The 25,942-nt window shown below is 35.0% G+C and overlaps 1 protein-coding gene across 5 annotated transcripts in view; it reads left to right on the top strand.

Annotated features, from left to right (window-relative positions):
• Positions 1–25,942, top strand: part of LOC122572971 (tRNA dimethylallyltransferase) — a 116,463-nt gene that overhangs the window by 53,170 nt on the left and 37,351 nt on the right. For all 5 annotated transcript variants that reach the window (XM_043738759.1, XM_043738758.1, XM_043738757.1 and 2 more), the window contains one exon: positions 16,040–16,175. In XM_043738759.1, the coding sequence (XP_043594694.1) occupies positions 16,040–16,175 (136 nt within the window). The remainder of the gene's footprint in view (positions 1–16,039; positions 16,176–25,942) is intronic.

The following is a 25,942-nucleotide window of genomic DNA, read 5'->3' as shown; positions in this document are numbered from 1 at the left end:
TATAATATGTAATACGACCTGGTCGCTATTTTCGATTTTTTCCAAATATCAATATCTTGAAAAGAGCTTTCGAAAAGGGTAAAATATCATTTAAAAAAGTGTGGTAAACGATTCTAAGTACCTTTATTCTTACGTTAGAAGTACATCTGAACCTAACCTAAAACTAACTATATAAACGCAAATTAAGTTACAGAAAGTAAACGTAAACGGTTAAAGAATGGTTTGATTTAATCTTCATTAATAAAATTGTTAAATAACAAAAAAATTGCGAAACATGTAACAAGTAAGATTAAAAAACTTTAACGTGTGGTTTGAGTTAAGGTTAGATTTAGCCTCTAGTGGACGAATCGCGAAATAAAGGTGACGAAATTTAATGCGGTTTATAGAAGATTGAGATTTACGTAGTTTTAAATTGGATAAAAAGTATTTATAATTGTTAGCGCCATTTTTCTTTGGTTTCTTAAAAAAGCAAGGGAGAAAAATACATAGTACGTTTAATTTTCATAATATAATTCGTAGTAGGACTTTGTTGCAAACAGTCTCGTGTTAGATGATGTTTGAGGCTTGGGCGGGATTCAAGGCGATTCTCGCGATGACATTGAAGCGTTCACACTGTTCACAGTCCATGGACGGGAGACGAGGCGTTACGACTGCAACTGCGTCTGTTCCGAGAGTCGATAGTCAGAAATAGCTGTATGTTTGTCGACAATAAACTGACAATTTGGTTGTTCATTTGGCATTCACGTGGAAGAATGTGTCGCTCGAACAATGCATCGTTTGTTGCAAATTGGTTGTGCATCGTTATTTTTTATTTCTTCTGTTTCATTACAAAATGACTTATTCACTCGATTAATTAGAAGATTAGTTTCATGAATTGGCAAATAGAGCCTTCCAATGTTTTGTGCGATGCAGACGTGGATGGTACTCGAGTGTTTGCAGTTTGATAAATGACGTGTTTGTGCGTGGATATGTCTGTATGAAAACATTTGACATAGTCCTTTGCAATGGAAATATTATACGAATTGAAGATGAAGTTTTATTGGATATTCTTTACTTTGAGTTTTAGAAAACATTGCCTGGAATAACGAAAGAATTAATTGTTAGAAGAGAATCGAAGAACAAATATAAATAAAACATAGAACATCGTAGTAAAAATTAAGATAAACTGCGTTAGCTTTGGAAGTTTGTCGAAATATTTTTCATCAGGGTAGACGCGATTCTTTCGATCACGAAATTGATACTTATGACTTACTTGGCGAGTAAACGCTGGTCCTCCTTCGTCGAGTCGAGTTGCATCTCTTCGGAGCCGGTTTTACAGTTAAGGTACCGGCCTTGACTCCACGAACATTCAGGAAAAGGAATGTTAACAAACGGTTTACAGCTTCTCTGGTTCGGTCTTAGCCGCGACTCGATCACCACCATTAACCGCGAACGTTTCAATTTCTTTCGTATTTCCTGTCGTCCAAGTGGAACAGGCTCGAATTTCCATTGGATCAATTTTATTGACTCGCGTATCGCACGGTTACAGTACAATGTCCCATAATTTCTCCCTATTTCTTTTATCTTTTAATACGGCTATTATTTGGATGTAGTTACATCAAGCATTATTTATTCTGTTATATTTATATTTCGTTATAATAGGCGTAAATTTCGAAAAAATTAAGGAATCGGTGGAAGAACTGGAGATTTAATGGTAAAAAATCGCGTATCATATATAAAAATCATAGCATCATCGGTATCGTCAATATTAGTAGAAAGTTAATTATCCAACATGTGTCTCGGTATGAGACTGCGGAAGAAAAGTTTTCACGCGAAGATTTTGTAAAAATAAATGGTTGAAATTTATTTTGAGGACGCTGTTAAGCAAAAGAGAAATGACATGTCTACTTGTGAGTCCTTTTTTCTTCTATTAATTATTACATCGACGAGGAAATGATTAAAAAGGATTTAGTGCAGTCGGTTTAGGTTAAGTGACAGAGGGTCGTTGTACTGCAAGGAAATGTCAAACCGTTAAACTGTTCGAAAACATTAGTCGAGTATTTTAGTCAACCACCAACGCGTGGGGTGTAGAGACACATGTTTCAATTTCTGTTCCATAGATTTAATATTACACTCATTTAATTTTCAGCCTTTCGTAACAATTTACTCCTAACACAGATAACTGCTTTAAAAATTGATATCATTCTATAATCGATCATCGCTGATCACGGAATTTCATAGAAAAAATATCAGCACATTTGTACATCAAGGTACATTTCGTTCTTGTTTAGAATCCAAGCAACAAAAAGTCTAAACCGACGAGGAACGAGCAAACCGAAGCGAACGATAAAAAAGCCATTAGAAAAAGCCTGAAAGAAGGAGAATAAAAAAAGGGAGGAAGGGCCCCCCAGCATGGATACTCTTTCTAATTTTGAATCTCCATTGGATCCAGACATCGGTCTTGATTCACGCCAGTCCCCCGAGATGCTACGTGCGTTTTTTTTTCCTGTGACGAAACGCCGGGAAACATTCGCGCGCGACAAGACTGAAAGACAGTTAGGGAAAGAAAATGTTCGAGTGGGTGGCTCGACATGACACGTGCGTACGCGTGTGACGCGTGCTGCGTTCAAGTTCCGTACGTTTATGCTCGTGCGTGTTTCGAGCGAAACGTAGTCGAACCGACAGTTTCTCTGGCGTTTACGTAACTAGGCAGGGCGTGTTCCTCCTGATAAATTCCATAGCGATAGGAACGCGCCATAATTGTAGGTCGGAGTCAAGAGATCGATCGAGCAATGGATCGGATAGAAGAACTATATGAAGATTTAAGGATCGATAGTGGTAAATAGAAATTACCCTAGAGTATTGGGGCTCCTGCTGGTTTTCTTAGAAATGTAATGTCGCACGGAGATTGCCAGGAAAATGATTAATCGATGAAAATTTTCTTTTCACGCGAAGTATGTAATAAAGTTGGCGGAAGTTGTTTGCAAGTGTTATAAAAAGGTAATGAATTAACACATTGGTATGGAAAGTTCTTCACACTAAATATATATACATGTATGGATAATAAGGCTTCACTGAAAGTTTAATCAAGTTGCCTTAAATGGGAGCAATTTTTTTATTAATTTGTAATAGTCATAGAAAATTGTATTAATTGAAACGAGGTGGTAAAAGTTGCTTAAAAATGATTTAGGTTACGATGTATTCAGGTTTTAGATGTATATATTTAAAAGTTTGCAAATACGAAGATGGAAGTAGATGCCGATGGCAAAATACGTTTTCCATCGGTATTGATAGCCCGTAAAAATGCTGTTCTCATGCTTCTTAACGTTATTTGACGTCTGGTGACTACGATCTGACAAATATCATGTTGCGGTTGCGGTTGAGTTTGCAGAATGAAGTATAATGTGATATTTTCCGTGGAATTTCTGTGTAAATCGTATTGTAACTTATCAAAGTAATATCGAAGTGGAATTTTCCGAGAGAATCCCGATACAATTTATTTCACAATTTATTTACAATTTATTTACAACATAATACATATTTTATTTTATTGCTATTCGATCATTTGAGATGGGGGAACATTATCGCGATATTTAGCGTTGTATTATCTAAATCTTATTGCTTGTCATTCGTTTGATTTCTCTTAGTATAACGAATATCTTTAAATTTATTTCTGCTAAAAAAGAACAATGCGAAAACAAAGTGTATCCATCGAGGGAAATTCAAGCTCCACATGCAGATACATTTTAGTTGATCCACAAGGAATCAGGTTTCTCAATTGAACGTGTCCTCCAATATAATTCCAGTTTCATCGACCATAAACCAGTTTTAAATCGAGTACGTGGGAGAGAACTTTTCGTGACGCGAAATGCTCGTTTCGCGCTCCGAAATGTCCCTTGCTGAAAATACCATTGATTTTTAACAAGTTATGCAAATTCTTTTATTGCAATTAAACGATCCGTCGATACTATAAACATCGGTTTTGTGAAGTTTATTGTATCGCTCGAATTTTTTATCACGCAAAATAATCGAAGTACATATTGTACGAATGAAATACGTTATTATCTCAAAAATAATGAAATTCATGCTTAACTGAAGCTCATTGGAGTAAAAATTCATTCGTTTCGTTTATAACAGATATGTATTCGAAGTTTATGATCAGTTAAAAAAAGATTAACCTATAAATTTTATAAAATCATATTGAACATAGAATTCATGTATATTTCCGCTGTGGTCAATGAACATTGAATCTTGATTTTATTCGACGCGGTCGTAATAATAATTGAATCAGTATAATATTCCACTCGATAATTGTATAATAACTTTTATATTTTATAAATAAGTGAAAGTGTTTCGTTACATTTGGTAGAGAAATATCGATTAGATGTAAATTAATGAAATAAGAGATCCATTACATTCGAAAATTAGATTAACTTACGATTTTATCTTCATCTATACGTTTCATGAACTAGAATTAACTCAGCAACGTAAAATTGAACTTCGATCGAACTAAACCCTAAATCCAATCAAAGTGTCAAACGTTCGTACAGATACAGAATTTCTTAAATCGAAGAAATAGAGTCGTATAACATCTTTTTCTCTCCTTTATCGTTAGTGTCGTTAGATTCTTCATTATCTTTCAATCAATAAACGTGACGCAACACGCATAAAAACATAGAGTTTCAAACGAAGCAAGAAGTTATAAAAAGAAGAGAAAAAACAAAGAAGCGATTATAATTCCTTCATCACTTTCTGAATCATCGAAGCAGAAAATTTGTCCGCGTAGGTTATGAATAACTAATAATCCATCGTCGCACGCGAACGCTTCATGTAAATACCTGTGCACAATGTATGGTTCGATCAATTTTCTCGCAAGCATTAATTACCCATAAAATACCTTTATTAATTTCACAGCCGGTTTGGAATGACACGTGTAACTGCAGGAAAATGATTAACCCTCGCCATGGCTTAGATCCGTCGATTTTATCCGCTTCGTTTTGTTCGCATTTCGTTCGATTTTATATCGACACGTAATTGATTGGTTCTCCTTTGTTATCTTTATTCCTTGCCTATCTATATAATCGTTTTGTATCGTTAAACGGCGCTACATTTGCACAGTAAAATTGTTAGCTACACGCGTGGTTCAACATTCAAGTTATTCTAACAAGGCGAGTTCAATATTTGCAAGCCAGCTGTTTAATTGAAATTTTAATCATTAGTAGATCTTGTTATCCCTTTTTAAAAAAAAGATAGAATATTATAGAGACTGGTGTTCGGTAGTTTTCGAGATATTAAAACTTGGAGTTTCTACTAGGGATAGCAGCAATTTTATACACTGGGATTTATCTTTCTCCGAGTAAATTTCAATATCAAAGATTCGTTTTATGGGATTAGCAACTCATAAGAGTTGTACGTTCTGTACTCGTAGAATGTCTACGTAGATCGTATTAAAATTGATTTCAAACTTAATCGATCGTTTCTAATCGTCTTTCATGATGCTTGAAGTTACAATAAATTCTAGAACTACCAACGACTGAAATATATGAAAAAGAAAAAGATGAAAGATATATAAGAATTGTCCATATATTTTACAAAAAATTATATCGAATCCCCAAACATCATAAATTGAAATATTAATATAAATCTATAAAATTTAGAATTGATCATTTTGTCCATTTTGATTGTCCAATGGGTGTCTCAAAGTTGTGTATTACTTTCTTTGTTAGAACGTAGGGTGATTACACGCATGACCAGCTATTGCGCGATCGTAATATTAATTTCGATCGCAAAAGGGGATTGCCGCTTTTCTTATCAGTTCGAACGATGATTTTTTATTTACTGTCCCTTATCAGTAGTAAGCCGTCCTGTTTTCTAAAACTTGTTTCTCTTGCCTTTCAACTTTTTCCTCTTTTTTCCTTCGTACCTTGGCCAGATCGTTCGACCGTACGCTAAACATTTATGCTCACTATGGTAGTTGCATGGTGTCTGTTCCAATTAGCTGTATCGACCGATAGAGAAACAGAGAGATAGTGTGTCAGGTGAAACACTAAACTGGGTATTTATTAGAAGCGAAGACTAAATATGAACAGGTGTTGTCCTGTGTGCTCAGATTTGCTCCTGTGTCCATGTCGTTGCTGTATACTATAGTGTATAGAATGATTAGATGGATGTAAGTATTTAGATGGCCTATGTAAGAGACACGAGAAAAGCGAGACTGTTTCACAACACTTTGAGAGGATGAACATGTTAACATTGTAATGCGCTGTCAAGGTTTCGCGTGGAAAGTCGACGCCGCAATTGTGCGAATTCTTCCTCGCAATTTCCTGTATCAGAGATTTAGAAAAGGAATCACAATAATTGTACAGTGGATTCATTTTCTTAATTAATCTTCATCGAATACAAAGGTGTTCTAATTTTATTTGATTGGATAATAGGGAAGATCCTATCGTTTGATATAATTCTCTATTTGCAGCATAATGGTAATCGTGGAATTTGAGAATAGGAATTTAAATATAGCCGATGCTGGAATATCGGCTCGAAATCCCGATATAAAAAGATAGTCTATGATTTTTTCGGGGCTACAAATAGGAAACAGACGCGAAAGCAGTTAACTTCAGACAGAAGTTATAAAACAATCTATAAAACAGGCATTTTTATGAGACTATATACTATATACGATAATGCAAACTGGGATAAATTTTTATAGTGTTTGATTTTTGTTCTATATTCGGTGTGTCATAGATCTCCGCCTTTGATCTGAATTTATGTGGATTCCTTAGCTGTATCTTTCGGTGTTTAAACTGTATGAAACTATGATTACTATGAGGCTGAATTGTTGTTAGATTCGAAGGTAATGTTTATTAATTGTACGTTATTATCCTTCGCGATTGCTGGCTTCCATTTGATAATTAAGTATGAGGTAATTCAAGTATAGTTACGCGATGTACATAATTATGCTATGGGGTAGAGACATAAATGAAAAATTTCAAAGTTGCAAGCAGGAAGTAATAATAACGTAGTTACGTAGTATATAGTAATAATATGACCTCCTCGGCGAATTATATTATTTATAAAATTGCTTTCGTTGATATAGGAGCTGTTGATTAAAAATTAGACGTCCTAGAGAAAAAAGAGATAATATACTACAATTCTTTTATTTGATGTGTTTATATGCAAGGAGAATAGTATTTCCTCGTATTAGGAAAATCATAGGAGCTGTATCCAAAAATCGTAAATATCCAGCTCATGGTCTAAGATTGTACATTTTGAGTATTTAGTTCATTGGTATTTGAAATGCAGTACAATTAAAAAATTCGACGCATTAGCAACAAATTCTCTGCCACTATAAGAATAGCGTAACAAATTCTTACACAGAGAATTTCGAAATCGCTTGAGCAACGTTTTCAAAACGCTTTAGTTTTCAAGTACGCTTACAAAAAATTATTCTACAATTTCAGTTTTTCTATTTTTAAAACGTGAAGCGAAGATAAAACATACCTAAGCAACTACGAATTATTGACCTTTCAAAACTAGAGCAAGCCGCAAATTAATATCTGGAATTCGAAGCAGCGCCTCTCTCGCCGCTGCGAATCTGCGCCGGTTAGAAACGTCCTCCGCTTTCGCGATTCGTTATTCAGAGGAAAAGGACATTCTCTCCACGTCGCGTCGGTTCACCGGCCCATAAATAGCTCGCGGAGCAGAAGTGTAACACTTCCTATTCCTATCGGTATCGCGATTCTAGACATAGTTTCATCCGAGGCACAGCGTGCTCGTTACCGCGTCTCGAACCAACTTCAACACGACTGCAGCAGTTCCGAAATGAGATCTTCGTCTCTCTCTCTCTCTTTTTCTCCTTCTCTCTCTTTCCAACGTGTCCCCATAAATCATCGCCGATGAAAATACTTAGGGTGAAAGACAAGAGCGCCAACGGCGGAAGCGTGGTTAAACGTCGCGGCTATTATTGGTGTGCGGGTGGAATTACGTTACCCTTGTCTTTTATTAGCTGGCTGCGGTTCCCTTTCTTCCCGCTCGAGCCTCCCGCGGGATGACTAACGTCTATGCCCGTTACCCTGGCACAAAGCCAGAACGTTTCCCCGAGGAACGGATAGATTTTACTCGAGGCTCGTCCTCTTCTGTCTTGGCACAACCTTGGCCAAGACAGGTACTCCTGTCATTGCCACGTGGAGAGACAACTTCTCTACGAGAACGTTGCCTCCTTCCAGCTCTTCTTCATCCGCGAGCTCTGATAAGAGATACGCTAGGAGCCGAGAAATGAATTCTCATTCTGGATGGATGCGGAGATTCAGCATGTATGATAGCGAGATGAATATTCGATTACACTACGCGGGAAAATTTATGTTATTTTAACTACGTACAGTGGCTAGAAAAAGTATTGGCATATACCCGCATTTTCTAATGAAGCATTTTTCTAATCAAGTTTTACATTTCATTTCTCTGTTTGTAGTCGTACGAAAGTGTTACTAAACGATTTAATATACCTGGACCTAATTAATTAATATTCTATAACAAATACACGAAGCTTCTTTAAGTGGTTTTTTTGTTCGTTGAGTATCTCTTGCTCTGTAAGACAAAATCTCCATAATTCAAAGACCTTTCCCCTTGAAATTCGAGCTAGCAAGGATCGGCTGTAACATCCATTTCACATTTAGAATCTGCACGGTGAGCGACTCGAAAATTTCACTCGATGACGAACGATAAATATCTGTAGCAAACCAGACAGATTACAGTCATGGTTCCAATTCCACAATGTAACCAGATTCGATCGCTAATTGCCGCGATAATTTATAGAACTTACTCCCGCGATATTATTAATCGCCTGTCACGTAGTGTCTCCGCGGTGTGTCGAGAATGTCGCGGGAAGGATTTATAGCGAGCACGACGAAAACGCGAGTGGAAAGCGGCCTTTAGTCGTGCCACCAGAGCTGTTCGTAAAATTCTAATCTCGCATTATCTGCTACGTACGTTCTCTTTGCATATTTCGCCGTGGCCGCATTTATGCTTCCCCGAGAACGTTGGGGAAAGTCCGACGTAACGAATCACCATGGCGAATTCAACGTAGCGCTCGCGCCTGTCTGTCGATGAATTTGCGCTGACGTTATCTTCACCTATGCCCGTTTTCTTTTTTTCCTCGTTTTCGTTCCTTTCTTTTCTACGTTGTTGTTTGTACGAAGTTTGTAAAAGCTTCGTTTTATCGTACATGGCTGAAACACTTGGGTAAATGGAGATAGAACGTGGAAAATTTACGCCATAGCAACGTTGAGAACGTATCTCGTTTCTGAGCCTCGCTGGGGATGATCTTCAAGTGTTTTGAAAAATTGGTGAAATTGTACAGTGGTTCGCAATAATTTGTACAATTAGAGAAACATTTAATGAATATATTATGCGTGTTGTACAAAACATTTTGAAATTTTATCGACAGTTTAGCGATAATCTGGAATCACGATGCTGTGAATTGAATTTATGCAATATATTATTATGAACAGTGTGAATGGGTTTGTCTGACAGTAAACATAATCGATATCTAATAGTATAGAATATTTCTTCAGATCGTATTTTAGTGTAAGATTAAGCGAGTTGGATAAACGTGATAATTTTGTGACTTTGAATGTACGTGTATAATAAATCATAATAATTACAATAATTATAATTGTTGCATATATATAATTGTGTTTGTACAGATTCGTTATGTAATTGTTTAAATGGAAGCTGAAATCACATTTCCATATGGTTCGATGGATCTTTTTTATTTTTTCGTCGATATTATCCTCGTGCGCAAAGTGTTCACGTGTTTCAATCTTATCGCATTTTGCAGTTATTTTGTATCAATAAAATCGCGGCATGTTCTTTCTCAACATGTTATCAGTTTTATTATTCTACTTTTCACTTATCTTTCATTGCCAATTGTTATAACATATTGTATAATATATACAGGAAATAAGTGTCTCTTCGTTTTTCCTTATCTGTTATCGTTTAAAAAAGAAGGATAAAATTGTTGTTCATAACAATTCGTAATGAGCCAACTTTGTACCTAATCTGCGAGTATTGTAACAAAGTAGGAAATGTGACGTAACGCGATAAGCTTTAAACGTTTAAATTTATTTTCTTTTTTCCATATATGTTTTCATTGCATACCTATACGTGTTTGAAATAAATTATTATACACGTATGACTCAAGTATTTAATTACTATAATAATTTACTTACTTGTGATTTTAAATAATTGTATATCAGAAACTGAGATATCGAAGTCAATGTGTTTAACATTTTTTTTCATCAAACAAATACATTTCTTTTGAATTGTCCATATCATAATTATAATATATAGATATTTTCTAAATTGGGATGTTATGTAGATATTACGGACATTCGAATTATAGATAATAGAATAGCGGCTTGTTATTATTTCGCCTATTTTAGATATCTGTTTTATAATTAGAATTAGCTCATAGAAGATAGATAAAGTAATTTCATTAAAATACTGGGGATGTCTGTAAGTTTTTAAAAGAATTATCTGTTGTATCATCGTTTGCGTTGCAAAGGGTCCTTTAAACTTAATCTTCTCTTCTTTCTGTATCATTAGATTCTGTAAGAAGGGCTTATGTCGTAAGAAGTTTTTCACTGAAAGAAATAATGACAGTCGTCACCTTTGATACCCTGAATACGCTCGTAGCACCAATATGTATTTCAATCTCATATAGTTCTAGTTATCATAATAAAAGCGATAACTTTAGTCATTCCTACAAAATGTTCTGTTTAATAATTTTATGTATTCGTGCCACGAGATATTTAGGTTAATATAAAATAGAAACAGACAAAAAGATCGTTGATTTGTATAGCCATTTTTAATTTCAATTTGTGACGTAGAAACTAATGATCGCCACACGTAGGATGATCGATATCAAGAAAATAATATTCTACGTACAATCAGATACAACGGAACGTTTTGTAGCATTCCATTGCCAATTATTCTTTTTTAACAAACTATATTTAATATTCATAACTAAACTGACAATCGATTGAATTTCAACAGACCCATAAGCATCGCTATCATGTCATATTATTTCCATTCGTAATAAATGATCTCAGGCTAATCGAACTTATCATCTAACCATTGAATCCTTTCATTCGCACGAAACCAGTCTAATCGCCAAGAAACAACAGTAACCGGCTGTTACAATCCGCTCTGTTCGATCCATTTGTCCGCCAGCAAATCCACCAGTCGTGGGAGTGACATAATGCTCGGGGTGCTGTTGGATTAACTTGTCTCTCCGAAGAGAAAGTACGCTTTTCCGTTCTGTTCTCCTGACTCTTACCTTTTCCAATTCTTCTCGATTGCACCGTCTTGGAATTTTGCAATAATTCGTTGCACGACTCGCGCCTGTTTCTTATAAAACATAACGAAAGAAAAGGGAAAATAGATTATTGAGCTATATCACAGATGCTGAACAAAGGCTGGAGGAGAGCGACACGATAAATCACAATTCGAGTATTTTGGAGAAATAATTTGAAAGTTCAAAATATTTTGAGCCGATTCCATATCAAAATTATCTATTCGTCTGATTTTGAAATTACATTTTTATCCTTGTCACTCTCCTAAACGCTGAATTAAGTTAAATTAACATGAAAATTCAAACTAATATTAGTTTCCTAGAAAAAGTTCTGAATTTATCGGCTATTTTCAAACGACTTGTATATTCCAAACTATCACATTAGTTCTTTCAGTTTCGTTTCAATCACCAAGTGGTATAAAGATTGGAAAATCAACAAAAACGAACTTGTCATATTCTTTTCGTGTCTTTAAGTAACAAATGTGATCGAAACTTAAGCAAATATTTTCTAATGGAATTCCGTATATCTATGAAATGTTTTATACACATATAACGTGTACAATATGGACCTGAAAGTTCTCTATGGCAAGCGTTCAAATACTTTCGCGAGCCAACGTATACGTATAGACGGAGACTTTCCTTTTTCTTTTTTCCCTTGGTTTTCCCCATGCAACAATACGACCGCATAGCTGCGAATCGTCCGCTTCTCATCGAACTCTTCTCATCGAACGCGTGTTCCGGATGTGCTGGAACAAAGTGCCACGATCCCATCCCACTGGTTCATCGGCCGAATTATTAAGCCTATTCGTGAGCTAATCGAACGGACCAGAGTTCATCCAGCAACCCGTCCACATGTCAAAATACAGAGATACATATGTCGTTACTAAATCGTGCCACCAACCGACTAATTAAACGAAGCTCTTATGAAACTGATAATACATATCGGTGTGTATCTCGCGACACCACCAACATTATCGTTCCGTTTTGACCCCGATTTGACGATATTTGGATCCCTGACTCCTCTTATCGATTCGTTCTTTCTTTGTCCACTTTTCTGTGCATCGTATCTACAATAACTATATTTTCTGGAAGAAAATGGGGAACAACCCCGAGCTTCCTCGACGAAAGATTGGAAAATAAAGATCGATTTATGAAATAGTTACAAATCTTCGGAGTTACCATTTTGAAATATGCTATGGACCTAGATCCTATCCGGAGCGTTTATGGTAAAAGATTGTATCGGTTTCTGATATGTTTACAAATCTCGGAAATTAATATTTTTAAGTACTCTATAAACGTTAAGTTCCATCGGAAATCTTTTATGGTAACAAACGGCAGTGGTTTTATAGAATAATTGAAAATCCCTCAAATCAATATTCTGAAATGTAGTCACAATGGGAGGTAGGTGATATGTATATGAGAAATCGATTATCGTTTATTGAAATTTGTTTGTAATTTGTAGTTTTATTGCCTCCTGCATGATACCGGATGATAATTTTCGTACATGCAATCAGAACATAAATGGCACAACGAGTAATGCAAACAAAAATCGATCCCGGTATCTACCACCCACGCAATCATCTATCTGAGTGTAACCTTTGCTTCGATAACCCTATATTATACACGCATCTTTTTATACACAGATCAAGGTATGTAAGCAACTTTAATTGTTTATACGTTTAAGATTATTCAGTGTTTACATTTAATATTTATGTATTTCTAGAAAGACGCAGTGCAATACATTTAATTTCAACATTTTCATCCATCACCAACATCCACTTACGAGCATCCATCTTTGTGTGAATATGTCGAGAGAAAAATTTCCGCTCGATAAGATGCCCAGCTATTATTATTATTTTTTCAACTGTCAAAGCTTGGCAACTTGATTCGTGGAAGTTGAACTTTGTATTGGGAAATATTTGCTCTCTATTTGACGAAGATCTGTCGGTACATATTACCTTGGATTAAAAGAGCAAGTGCGTTTTGCAAACGTATGCATATCGATTCACGTGATATGGTATCGGTGTTGAACGCTATTTGACTTTGACCCACTTATCGTTTCGTAGTTTGACGATGACATTAAATTAATTATCGGCATGCTATATCGACTGTTTAGACGTTAAAAACTTCGATTACAGACGTGCGCAATCGCCCTCTAACATCCGAAAATAGGTGGTGCTCGATCTTCGAATTTTGCGAATTTGTTTCTTGGCGCCACATTTAAAATGCTTCGCCATCAAATGGACGAATAATACTGGAAATGGAAATTGTTTTTTTCATCGATGGAGGATACCTGCAGCCGATCGGATTTCGTTTGTTCGTGGAAACGAAACCGACGCGAAACGATCGGGAGAGAATCACGCACAGCGTGTTGCATAATAAATGTGCGCATAATCGAGCTCTGAACTAAATTCGTATTATTAGTATGCCGAAATGGGTGATATTATTAAGAAAAGTATATTCGGGAAATTAATTTGAAATAGAAACTTTGGCATAGAAAATTATTGATTCTTCAACCATTCAGTTATGGAAACAAGTTATTTTTTTTTACTAGGATTTACTTAGATTTATTTTTTAATAGAACATCGTCCATGGCTATGGCTTACTATTAGAAAAGGGTTGAAACGGTCCCATGGTAATGCTTTCGTCAAATTCTGGAATTTTGTTGGATAAAATTGTAACAGCATCGTTATAAGATTGTTTTTTATTTTTGGAAAAGATAAAGAAGAACACAATTTACTTATAACTCTTCATTTTCCACGATGATTGTCCACTTTTCTACTATTTCGATCCTCTTCTTTTCTAAATTTCTTCTACTTTTTGTGGACGTTTTAAAGTACATTATTTATGAGAAAATCTAGAATTACAGCATTAAAATGTGTGCACGTATTATATAATGTAATATAAACATACTTATATATTTTATAACGTTATAATAAATCATAGATACTATAAACCACTTTTATCGTGTATAGGAAATTTGATCGAAGCTTTACGACGTGTTCAGAGTTTAAAACAAAAATAAATACTATAAAATATCATGTCAGTCTCAAGGTAGTGGCATAAAGCTTTATGTCATGAGACATTTTTGAAATTCAGGGCTAGATTCTTTCGATTCAGCAATGAACTTCAAATCGAATTTTATAAATTTTCATTTCATTTCAAGTTTAATATTATTAAACGAATAACGTACGTGACCGTAGGATGATTAATTCTTGCATTCATTTTAATATATTATTTTATTCAGTCAATCGCTGTTCGGGGGGCGTTTGCGAAAATAGAAACTGGCAACGAAAATTCAAATATCACGATTATTCGCATGATAAATGTAGTTGTATTACATGTGTTGGTCGCAAACTAGATTGGGGTTTCCCTTAGAAAATCTTACAGTTTCGTGGATTTTATAAAGGAGGAAATATGATACTTTGTAGACACGTAAATAACGTATAAAGTTCATAATTTATTCTCTGTATAAAAGATCGTCTCTACCGAATAGCAAAAAATTCCATAATCTTATAACAAGTAAAAAAAATATTTTGAAATGAAAATAGATAAAAAGATAAACATCTTTTATAGAATATTATAATCATAGAATAGAATAGAATCAAGAAATAATTTATTTACAAATGAATAAGATTATATCACATACAAAAATACAGTGAACAAATAAATCGTTAAAATATATAAAATTTCACGATACTAGTACTCTCGTTTGATTAAAAGATAGGAGAAGAAGAAGGAAAAAGAAGGGAAAAACTGAATTGATCTCCGGAACTACGGGGGCTGATGTCCCTTGTTTCCACCATTATCTCTACAGCGCTGTTCCACGATGGTGATTGCTATTAAGCCTAGTATTCTGCATCATGTTGCGTTACGCTGTGATAGATACACGTTCACTTTAAGTGCGACTTGTTGTAACATTATGCTATGATACGTTTTGCCTGTATTGCCAACGTAAAAATAATCATGGTATTGCTAAATAAATAATTACAGGATGTAGGGATGTCCGTAGCGAAGCTATTTCCTTCTAATAGGACTATTTCTTGCTCATCGTCATGGATAATGTGCCGGTATTTTACAAATTGAATGAGTTTTATGTATCCCTAGCGTGATTTTAAGCGACCGTTATTCTACTTAAACAGCCGTTGTAATTTTCACGCCAGCAATTAGCTTTCTACTAGCTGTTGCGGTAGTCCTTTAACTTGAATTTGCCAACGAGCAGAAATTGAATCGGCTTCTGCGTTAAGAAACTGTGCGAATTGTATTTTTAAAGATTAAGGTTGAAATTTGGAATTACCTTAAATCTGACACACTGAAATTTGAAGTTGAGACAACTTTCATTTGTTGTAGACAATATGTTTGATCAAACTCGAAGACTGAATTATTTTCAGTAATATCGCCGAGGAAATTATTCCATAAAATGTTCGAATAATGGAACAAAAAAGCGGACAAAGATATCTAACATTTTTTTCGTCACGTCCTGACCAAATCGCACATATCACGCCAATTACTTTCTAAAATAACTGTTCTGCAATAAAAACGCGGATTAGATCTTGCGAACCAAACTTTAACAATCAGTGATAAGCTTGTTTGCTCGAAATTAAAGGCTCTTAGCAACAGTTTTATAATGGAGACGAACGCCGAGGGTTCGAAGAAAAGAGAAGAAGAAAGATCTCGTCCCAAATAACGTTTACTTTTTTATTCTTTTTGTAGATCTTTGGAAGTGTTCGAACAATATGGCGTAAAACATTCGGAGCTATTGAAAGCTCAAAGAACAGCCGGTGGTTCTGGATTAGGTGGCCCTTTGAGACATCAGAACTCCATACTCTTATGGCTCCGCTGTGATGTGGTAAGTGTTTCATTATGTAATAATTAATAACTCAGAGAAATAATGTTTCACCCTTAAATGCATCTGGACAATTTAGTTGAAAATTTAATTTAACTTATATGTTCTACATATTTTATAACTCTTTTTCCAAGTAAAAATACAAAAGCTGTATATTTTTTATTGTCTGTAATAGGTAGCAGTTTAACGGATAAATTATTTTTGTATAATTTTTTGATACGTAAATAATTTTAAAGTGTTTTCTTATATCTAGAGAAATCATGCATTTAAGGTTTAAGATAGAGTTTCTAAAATGATTATTCGATTATTGTATGCACATACATAAAAGATTTATGATTGAACTATTTTTTAAAGAAAAGATTCAGTTGCAGGTGAGTGTATTTATAATTATCTAAATCAAGTTTTAATATCATTTATGTTTCACTATGTTAAATTACCCTAACGTTTACTTTTTGTATCAATTTAAATCCTACGATTTAGATCTAATCTCATGAAAAATCAACTTTTTATCATTAAACTCTGATTTAATAATGAAATTTTATGCTTCCTTCGATTCGTTACCATTTTGAAAATCATGGGAAGAGGGAGAAGATGTGAACTGGCCGTTTTCAAGGCTGCACGGAGCGATCGTACCAAGTTTCATAACATTGTGCTATTTGATAAACGATAAATTTTATCGGTCGACCATTAAGCTTCGACGTGCCGTTAACGCGTGCGGTCCAACTACAGATAATTCGTCCATTGAGTTTTCGTTCGTTATGAGATTAAACTGTCGTGACGCTTAGAACTACAATCGCGCGCTTGCTCTCTTTCCTTCGATAATTCAGAAATTTTATCTCGAACCACAATAATGCGTGATTTAGGTTGCCGTGGGATTTTACGCCAGAAAACCGTCAGGAGGAAAATAAAAAATAAGATTGATCGAAGTTTAGAAAAATCATATCTGGGGACAAAATATGATTTTATATCATTTTTTAACTCCAAAATTCTTTACCGTTTGTCTACGTGGAAATTAGGTAAATTCGTATATTTCCTATTGGGTTGAATATCACGTGGTCGATTTTAAATATTAGTATGCTATGTATGTATTTTATTACGTTTATTATTATAGTAGCATAAGTTACTATATTATAATATATAATATATATTATAATTCGTGTGAGTTTGAAAAATAGTACAACAATATGTTCTTTATCTTGTAAATATAAATGTACTTTTTTTTATATATTTTAATTCGTTTGAATTTCGTTGTTAGATTTTGTTCTACATATTTTGTTGCAAGATTGTCGCACTGTGAATTTATATCATTATAATATAAATAAAGCAATATCTGCTTGTACTGAAAATTGAATCACCATTGAATGGGAACTGCGGTAGCTGATAACTTAAGCCTCAAGTGACGTATTGGAGGTCATGTCTGAATTAAAAATAATTGTAGTACGTTCCTATAACATCGTTTATGTTTCTTGATAAACGATAAATTTTATCAGGTTTCCCGGTACTTTAGTATTTGGTTAACAGTTCTGTTAGGCACATCAAACGCACCATCGGCTGCGTTATCGTTAATACCTCATTCCGTCTTTCAAATACAAATAACGTAATTGAAGAATTTTGAACCTGTGTAACTGATGCGTTAGCTAGATGTGTTAATTTTTAACTGTTCAAAAGTCCTTCTCGCCGAACATTTAATTCTAATTTTTTAATACGCAATTGTTCGTTGTCATTTAAATTGTAATTCATTTCAGTAATGCTCGAATTTTTGAACTTGATATTAGAAAGAATTTTTAAATCTCAGACAGAACGTGGAACGTCACTCGTGAGAATTGAATAATTTTTATTAAATCGTCAGTGCGAGATTTTTTGTTTCTGCATCTCTCTTTTTTTCTTTTTTATTTGAGTATATTTTCGTTTGAGATAGCGAAAGACCATGAACGTAATAGATTTATTGCGTGCGTTGTCATTTCAGACAGTATCGCGTGTGTCTTCGGCTTAACTTTAGTGATTTGTAAAGTTTTCAATGTGGCTGGCGTTTGCAATCAAGATCTTTTCTTTTTACATAAACTAGTAGGGTTTAGAAATGATATCCTGAGCGTCGGCTTTATTACATCGTTTCCTTGGAACTATTTGTATTATACCTAGGAGAAAAATTGCCAGATTGGTGAATACTTTTCCTAGAATCAATTTTTGCGTACGCGATTATAGCCTTTCTAGCGTAGGACTTATCTTGAGCACGTAATTTATTCCGAAAAATTACAAAATACGAGGGAAACAACATTTTCTCTACAAAATCAGTCTTCGTGACTTGAAACATGGTTAACATTTTTCGATAAAACTTTTCCCGTAGCAATTTGCCTCATAGCGTACAATTATATACGTACAGTGCCGGATTCATTCTTTTATTAATTTCTTTTTACTCTTAAATTCACAAAGTATGCAATGTCACAAATATTCCCATCACCATCTTTCTATCATTTTATCAATCTTCTTAAAATTCACATCTGTTAATGTTCAAATTACTAATTAAAAAGATAGACAACTGAAAAACGGTGTAGTGTTCTGGTTAAAAGACAGGTTGAGTATTAGAAATCGTTAATTAAAAAGCGGCAGAATTTATGAAACGATCTAATACCATCACAAAATTCACAAAACGAGACGATGATTTATCACGTACATGTACAAAAGTTTCTATGTACATATATAGTAATAGATCTTAACCTTTAATTCCATCTGATAGTTCAAATTTCTTTTTCTACAAATATTTCACTTTTCAATAAATCGGTCGGGGAGTAGCTTTTCGAGGTCTCAATCCAGCCTCGTTACACGGAAACTTTCTGCGGTTACATAACTATCTGCTCGTGGTGGCGACTGTCACGGGGTTAAAATTTGCAGAATTCATTGACACGAATAGCTGAGCGTTAGAAACTGGCGTATTCCAGATACCAGTGCGCTGTCCGTACTGTGATTTCTAAATCGGAAGTCTATCGATCGGCCTTGCGTACTGCAGTCGTAACACAGCAGTTCGTTTAATAATTTCTTTTGACCGGGGAGCGAGAGATATAGGAGAAGGAGAGGAGAGAGAAAAAGAGAGGGAGAGGGAGAGAGATCGGAGCAAATCAGAACTTTCCCTGAAGGGGTCGTTGAGTAACACATCTAGATAGACGTGTGCGAATAGGTGAAAAATTGAGTAATAATCGTTGCACTCCTGTTTCACTTGCGCTATCGTTACCAGCCTCGAATGGGTTAGTACCTGTGGAATGTCGTTTTCAAAGACAAAACTCTAGCTCGTAATTTCTTCAGTGCATCATATATTTAATTAAAGTAACTTCTTTGTGATTCTGTGCACTGTGCGCTGTTGCAGATTTGTAAGAATTATTGGTTCTAGATTTCAATAATTCTTGCAATGGAGCTGTTACAATTTTTTAATTTATAGTATTTTTTTAAATACTTTGTTGGCCCCATCTAAATTTATGTTCCCAGTAATTTCGGTAGTATCTTCTCCAAATTAAATTTCATCCAAAAGAATTACACAAACATTCTGATCTTTTATACAGGTCTGTAATGGGATTCTCATGTTTTTATTTTAAATCTACTGAACACGTTATTAAATATACATCAAATCTGATCATTTCCATTCGGCCATTCTGATTCTTTGGAAACGCCGAGGGAACGTGTTTCGGTATGAGAAAGACCTTGGTTTTGTTTTAACGTTGCTCTATTTTTTCTTCTCCTTCTTTCTTTCCTTTGCATTTTTATGGATTGCTCGTAGTCGTAGATTTTATGTTACGAAGTTTTATGAAGTCCTACCCGTGTCCATGTACTTCGAGATTTTATGCTCGCCGAACTTTATTCGTTCCGCCATAGATTCCTGTTTTATTATTTGCAGATTTCAAATGTGCCTTTAGAAATGATACGAAAATGAATTTGATTACGTATTAAGCATCAAGTAAAAAATTTCGAACGTTGATTATCAAATATCAAGTAACAGGAACACAAGCAACTGTGAATATCCAAAAATCAGATCCGATCGAATATCAGCTTCTAGCTAAACATTTTTCAAACAATAACTTCCTCTTCTAAAATAACGTGTTACAATAATAATCTTTTTGATAATATATATAATCTATAAAATAATATTTTTAAAAGCAAAAGAGAGAAAACGTCCCTCTAAGATCTCTGTTTTCACACCAGCAGCTGGCCGTTTTCTCTACACTGACGCGCATGAAATCAGAATAGGAATTCCGAGCGCTGCCTAGCCGGTACGAAGAAATCGTAAAGTTTTGAAGCAGAGAGATGTATCATTAGAGAAGTACGTCATACCGATTCCTTTCACCCCTTTCTACGCGGAGAATCATCTTCTCGGAGAAGCGTTCTACGAGAGGCTCTTCTCATTCGTTCTGGGGCAAAACGTCCGACTAAACTTTCCCTGAAAGAGACACGATCGTTAAGTAACGGCGCTCGACTAACGCCGCTCGTCCACGGATCGCTGAGCTGCGTTTAGCGAGCCAGCCGCGCTGGAATGCTGAATTTTTCTGTCCCGATCGAAAGACCTCTCTCCCTTCCATCAGCTATCCGCCATTCACATACACCTTCGTTGCTGGGTGAGTGAGAGGCGATATCGATTTGCTTTTCCCGTTATTGACCTCGGTTGAGTCCGATAGGATTGCTGATCCAACCGTAAACCGTGTCATCCCGAAATTTCGCGTTTTCTGTGCATTAGGTTAGATTTAGCTGAGATTCTTGCGAACCATGATTTTTCTATTCCTGGCGAAAGGATGGATAGTTAAAGGAAATGATCATTTGCAATTGGGTTATTTGGGTCTTTCGAGTACTGCCATAGTTAGGCACAGTTTTAATATTAGTAGATCGCGGTTGTACTTATGAGAAGCGTAATAATTATTCGTTATAACATTTTAAGGGTAAAAGAAATTTCTGTCTAGGTCTTATTTTTTACAATCTTATACGTGAAAATATGAAATTGCATTAGCATTGAATTTTATAATATTTTAGCTTTCGTATAAAAGAGAGGGAACGTGATATAAGTCGTGTTTTTCCCCCTGTGAAAAATGGGATTGCGGAATATCAAGCAACTGTAAAAGCCACACAGCTACCTAACCTAGAATTTAAAAGAGAAGTTTAACTGATAACTCGAAACTACATCAAAGTATATTCGAATATTAAAAAATGAATTGTTTTTATTAAAGGACAAAGACATTAGAGCTTTGTGCCAAGTACAAATATAAATAACGGCAGATATGTTACACGCCGGTGTAAATATAGCTGTACAGAAACGTCGATAGAAATAGTACTCGTACAGACGAAGTTCCGTGTATTTTGTGTTGGTTTCGTGATAGTTGCTTGCTCACTTCGTACCAACGACGATCAATTACGTTCGTTCTCGAATGTGCGTCACTGGATCGGTTTCATAGGGTATCTTACAGAATTTCGCGTTCGTCCGTTGTAGATAGAAGGGTCGTTTGAAAATAAGGAGGGAAGTTTTATGTACGAGGGACATATTTATGACATCTCTGTCTCCTGTTGAAATTAAAGATTTCTCAACGAAACTTATCGGCTCCCTATAGCGTGGATAATATGAACATGCGTGAAGAACGTGTAAAACATGTAACTGAATTTATCGTGGAAAAAAGAAAAAAGAAAAAGAGAAAAAGACGGCGAATCGAAGAAACGGTTAATTCAGCATAGTTCCTTCGAAGAATTTTTTTCGTTTACGTGTCGAGATTGATAGCCTGTTCCGGTTTGAAAGGGTTAAGGGAAACGTATATCAGCTCGTGGGACGTTAATGGTTGGTATAATTGATTATCGAGACTCGCCGGTAAATTACTTTTTCGAATTTAAGAGGGGATTTAAGGAAGATATGTTTGCCCTTTGCGATTTGTGAATAGTTCGTGATATAATTTATATAGCAGGGAACAAGAGGCTTGGGCTAATTGTGATTGATCACGATCCGGGTATCAAAAAATAGAGCGAGCTTCTCTCGTTGATTCTTATGAGATTTTGCATAATTTAATTTCAAGCGAAACTACGTTTTACATAATTGTAGCAATTAATATTATCATAACGAAGAAGGAAAATTTATTAATATTCTAGAAGCTAACACGAAATTTAGTTGAAAAGATTTTTACGAAAACTCAAAATAACGTATCGCTGTTATTTATGCAGAGATAAAACACATATTACCTTTCAAAAATGTTCAGCTCTGAAATAATATATTGTATTTTTTATCGAATATACTGTTTTCGATAATATGATCAGCTGTCTCGTAGAGTCAGTCACGGAAGCAATTTGTCGATGTGGATGAGTCTGCGTTGAGGAACAAGAGGGAAATGGGTCGGATTAAAATAAAAGCCTGACTAAGTCCACCCACGCTGATGGTCTAGCTATCGTATGGGATTCTCGAGAATTAGAGCGGACAGTTACATGTTGCTCGAAATTCGCAGATGGAAAGCACGATTATATCGCAAATTGCGAGTGAATTCGTCAGGAACGCGAGAACATAAAATTTATTCAATTACAAAGAGAGAATGTAAAATATATTACTATTTGTATTACAGGAAAATTTCGATATTAGTTTTACAATAAAAGATATTCATTTACGCTATCTTTACTTTGATCTATTAACCAGACAATGTAATTGTATTAAAAGGAGGCCTTATCTTTATTTATATTTATTCTATCATCGATCTTTTAATTGTGTTTTTAATTAAGAAATCGTCTAATTTCCTACCGTATCTGATCGCTCTACAACTTCGATTAGTTCCTCGCAGCTACTACAATATGATGAAATTACAACATTTTCTTTAATACTTTGTTGTTTAAACTTTGTATAAATTTTAAATAATTGAAAAAGGATAGTAAATAACATTTTTGTTATATAGAAGACTGTTTTCCATTTATGTTTTACGAGAATTACGTTGAACGTTTCAAATAATTTTAATGCATCTAGAAACGTTCATTTTCCAGCATAGTTTTGTCCAAGATTTGATATGTATTCGCTTCGGTGTACCGCTACAAACCACGAGCTTCCTTCCGCCGACGAAGGGGAAAGAGAGTGACGAGAGAGCGCGCTCTCTCACGCGTCTCTCCGCGAGAACGTTTTTGCACCTTCGCGAATCCCTCGACAACGGAGGATGAGAAAAGTGAACCAGTCCCGGTAGCTAATTCATGGAACAGATACTAATTATTACGGGAAGCATAAGTGCGTTTAAGTGTGTGTAAACGCGAGCTTCTGCGATTCTCAATGTATTTATTCCGTTCATTTTGTGCAACTTCCTTTGTCAACATTGATTTTTATTGACAGATTAAGATTAGTTTCACAATTTATAGCAAACGAAATAGGGTATATGCAATCGTCCATTGAGCCAAACGAATTTTCGATTTTAATATAACGCTGGATTTTTATATTAAAACGTTTGACACGCCTTGTATCACTTTTACATGGTTCTCATTTCCTTCGAGCGAACTGTTTTTAAAATTGAACGAGTATTACGTTTGTGTGTTCAATACGCATTGTGTATTACGTTTAACAGGGATTTAATAAAAGAAAGAGTAAATTATGCACTCGATAAAATGTAGCGTGTTTTATTTATGAAGAGATAAAAAGAACTTGTGTATTTTCTGGAGATTTCGCTGTAAAAGTTTTATCTTATCCTTTTAGTGGGATCGTCGATTAAATTTGTCAGAAGTATTTGCCGTTCGTCAATAACTTCCATGCTGTTATTGATAATTGTTTATTTACGGGATTATCGGCGATTTACATTCTATTTTTATTTTATTTTCCTACACGCGTACGTACGTTGCAACGTTCTGAGTTTGCGGTTTTTCACCGTAACTCTGCGTGTGCCTATATAAGTTCACGGTCGTGTTGCAACGTAGTAAACATTTTAATATTTCCTTATTACGATACGAACGCAGTTACAACGTTGTTCGTTTAAACGTACAAAGAAGAATTCGTTGCACGTCGAAAAATTTAGTAGCAAAGTAGCCTTATAAACATTTTTTCTATAGTTTTGTGTTGATCGAACGTTTTATTCATTATTAGATAAAAAATATGGCATCGCCTGAAAATTTCTAATGATACGTAATTTTATTATATTATTAATATAGATGTTATCAAAAAAGATATTAAAATCGTACGTGAAATAATGGGTTTTCGAAAAGAAACGATCAATTCCATAATCGTTTCAGATTAAAAATTCTGTTTTAATTAATCTATCCTTTAATATATTCGTACTATAGACGCTAGTGAATTATATAAACTTTTATGCAATTTCATAATGTGTTTTCGAATTATTTTGCATAATGTGTATATAAGCGCTCTCTATTAGATGGAAGTTTCATGTTAATCATTTTTTATCGGATCCGTATCGTGATTAATGTATAGTTAGAATTATCATGAAAATTATTACTTTCTGAGAAAGATCCTTGAATATTATTTGAAGAAAATAAGAAGAAAATTAACAGCGATTAAATCCAAATAAATATTCTAAGAAGTACCTCTTCACTTAATTTCACAATCAAAAATCATTTCCTCTTATTAAAGTACTTGTTATATATTTTCTTTATCATAAGTGATCAAGGAAAATAGGAGAAAGATACTCGAACATACTCTAAACAAAGAGAATTCCATTTATAATTTTTTCTTTTCTCGCGTAAAGTTCATCACATTTATCTCGACGAGCGCCTGTCGAATAAAAGAAACACTACAAACAACCTGTTTGTTGCAACAACAAATTGTTATATCATATTCGTGCGCATAACACGAATTTTTTCTTTGATCGATACTTCTATTCGTATTTAGTAGCGCCGCAATACCGCGGATTGTTATCGCAATACCCGGTACGCCATGGCGAGCTCGGTCTGATTTGAATCGTTCCAACTTCACTTTCTCGCCTTCCCTCCTTCTTTCGCCAGGTTACGCTTACCTAGTCGTACAATGAGCACGTGAATGTATCCGCGTTTTTACGCGGCGGTCGCGGAGGCGCGCACGCGTCCGTGTGTACGAGGCTTTACGAGCGACGTGGTTGCATCGTAGTACGCGACCGGCTGAATGCACCTCGTAGTAGTAGTAGCCTGCGTGCGTCGGCCGCGTTATTTTTATGAATGACTTGCCGGCAACGTAATCCAACGTGCAACTACGACGACGTACAGGGACGGATCTAGCCACGTTGCGTTTTATAGACACTGCGATTTCTTTCATTTCTTTTACCGAAATGAAAATTAACTTATCGTCTTTCCCGTTTGCTAACACTTTTATATGTATTGCTCTTTGGAGCATTGTCTGTTATTTGTATAGCTTAGGTTTATAGTTATAGTTTCTATCGGATACATTCTTCAGTTCTCATGACGCATTTCAGGTACCATATTGAATCAGTAATTTAATTTACGCTATAAAAAGAAATAACTTTGCATTGCGAGGCTTACAATAACGAAAACAATGTTAATGCGATAGAGTTCAAATTGAAAATTGGAATTTCTCTCGCAAACTTTTCTGTCACGTTAAATTAAAAAAAGAAAAGGAAGAGAAGATCCAATACTGTCTAATAAAACATACCAACAGAGTTTCGTTTCCATGTTACAACCTACACCATCCATTAAAACATATTTATAGAAGCGTATCTGGTGTATAAGAAGGCGTGCAAAAATTCAAGGCTTCAAATTTCGAGTCTGATCGACGGTTTCTTTTTCTCTGTCGACTGACTTATAATTCCAGAAACGCGAATATCAAGTATCCTCGACGATTCAACAGAACTGAA

This window comes from Bombus pyrosoma, linkage group LG11 (assembly GCF_014825855.1).
Source record: "Bombus pyrosoma isolate SC7728 linkage group LG11, ASM1482585v1, whole genome shotgun sequence".
NCBI lineage: Eukaryota > Metazoa > Arthropoda > Insecta > Hymenoptera > Apidae > Bombus > Bombus pyrosoma.
Note: the sequence above shows the minus strand (reverse complement) of the source record. Positions and strands in the feature narration are given on the sequence as shown.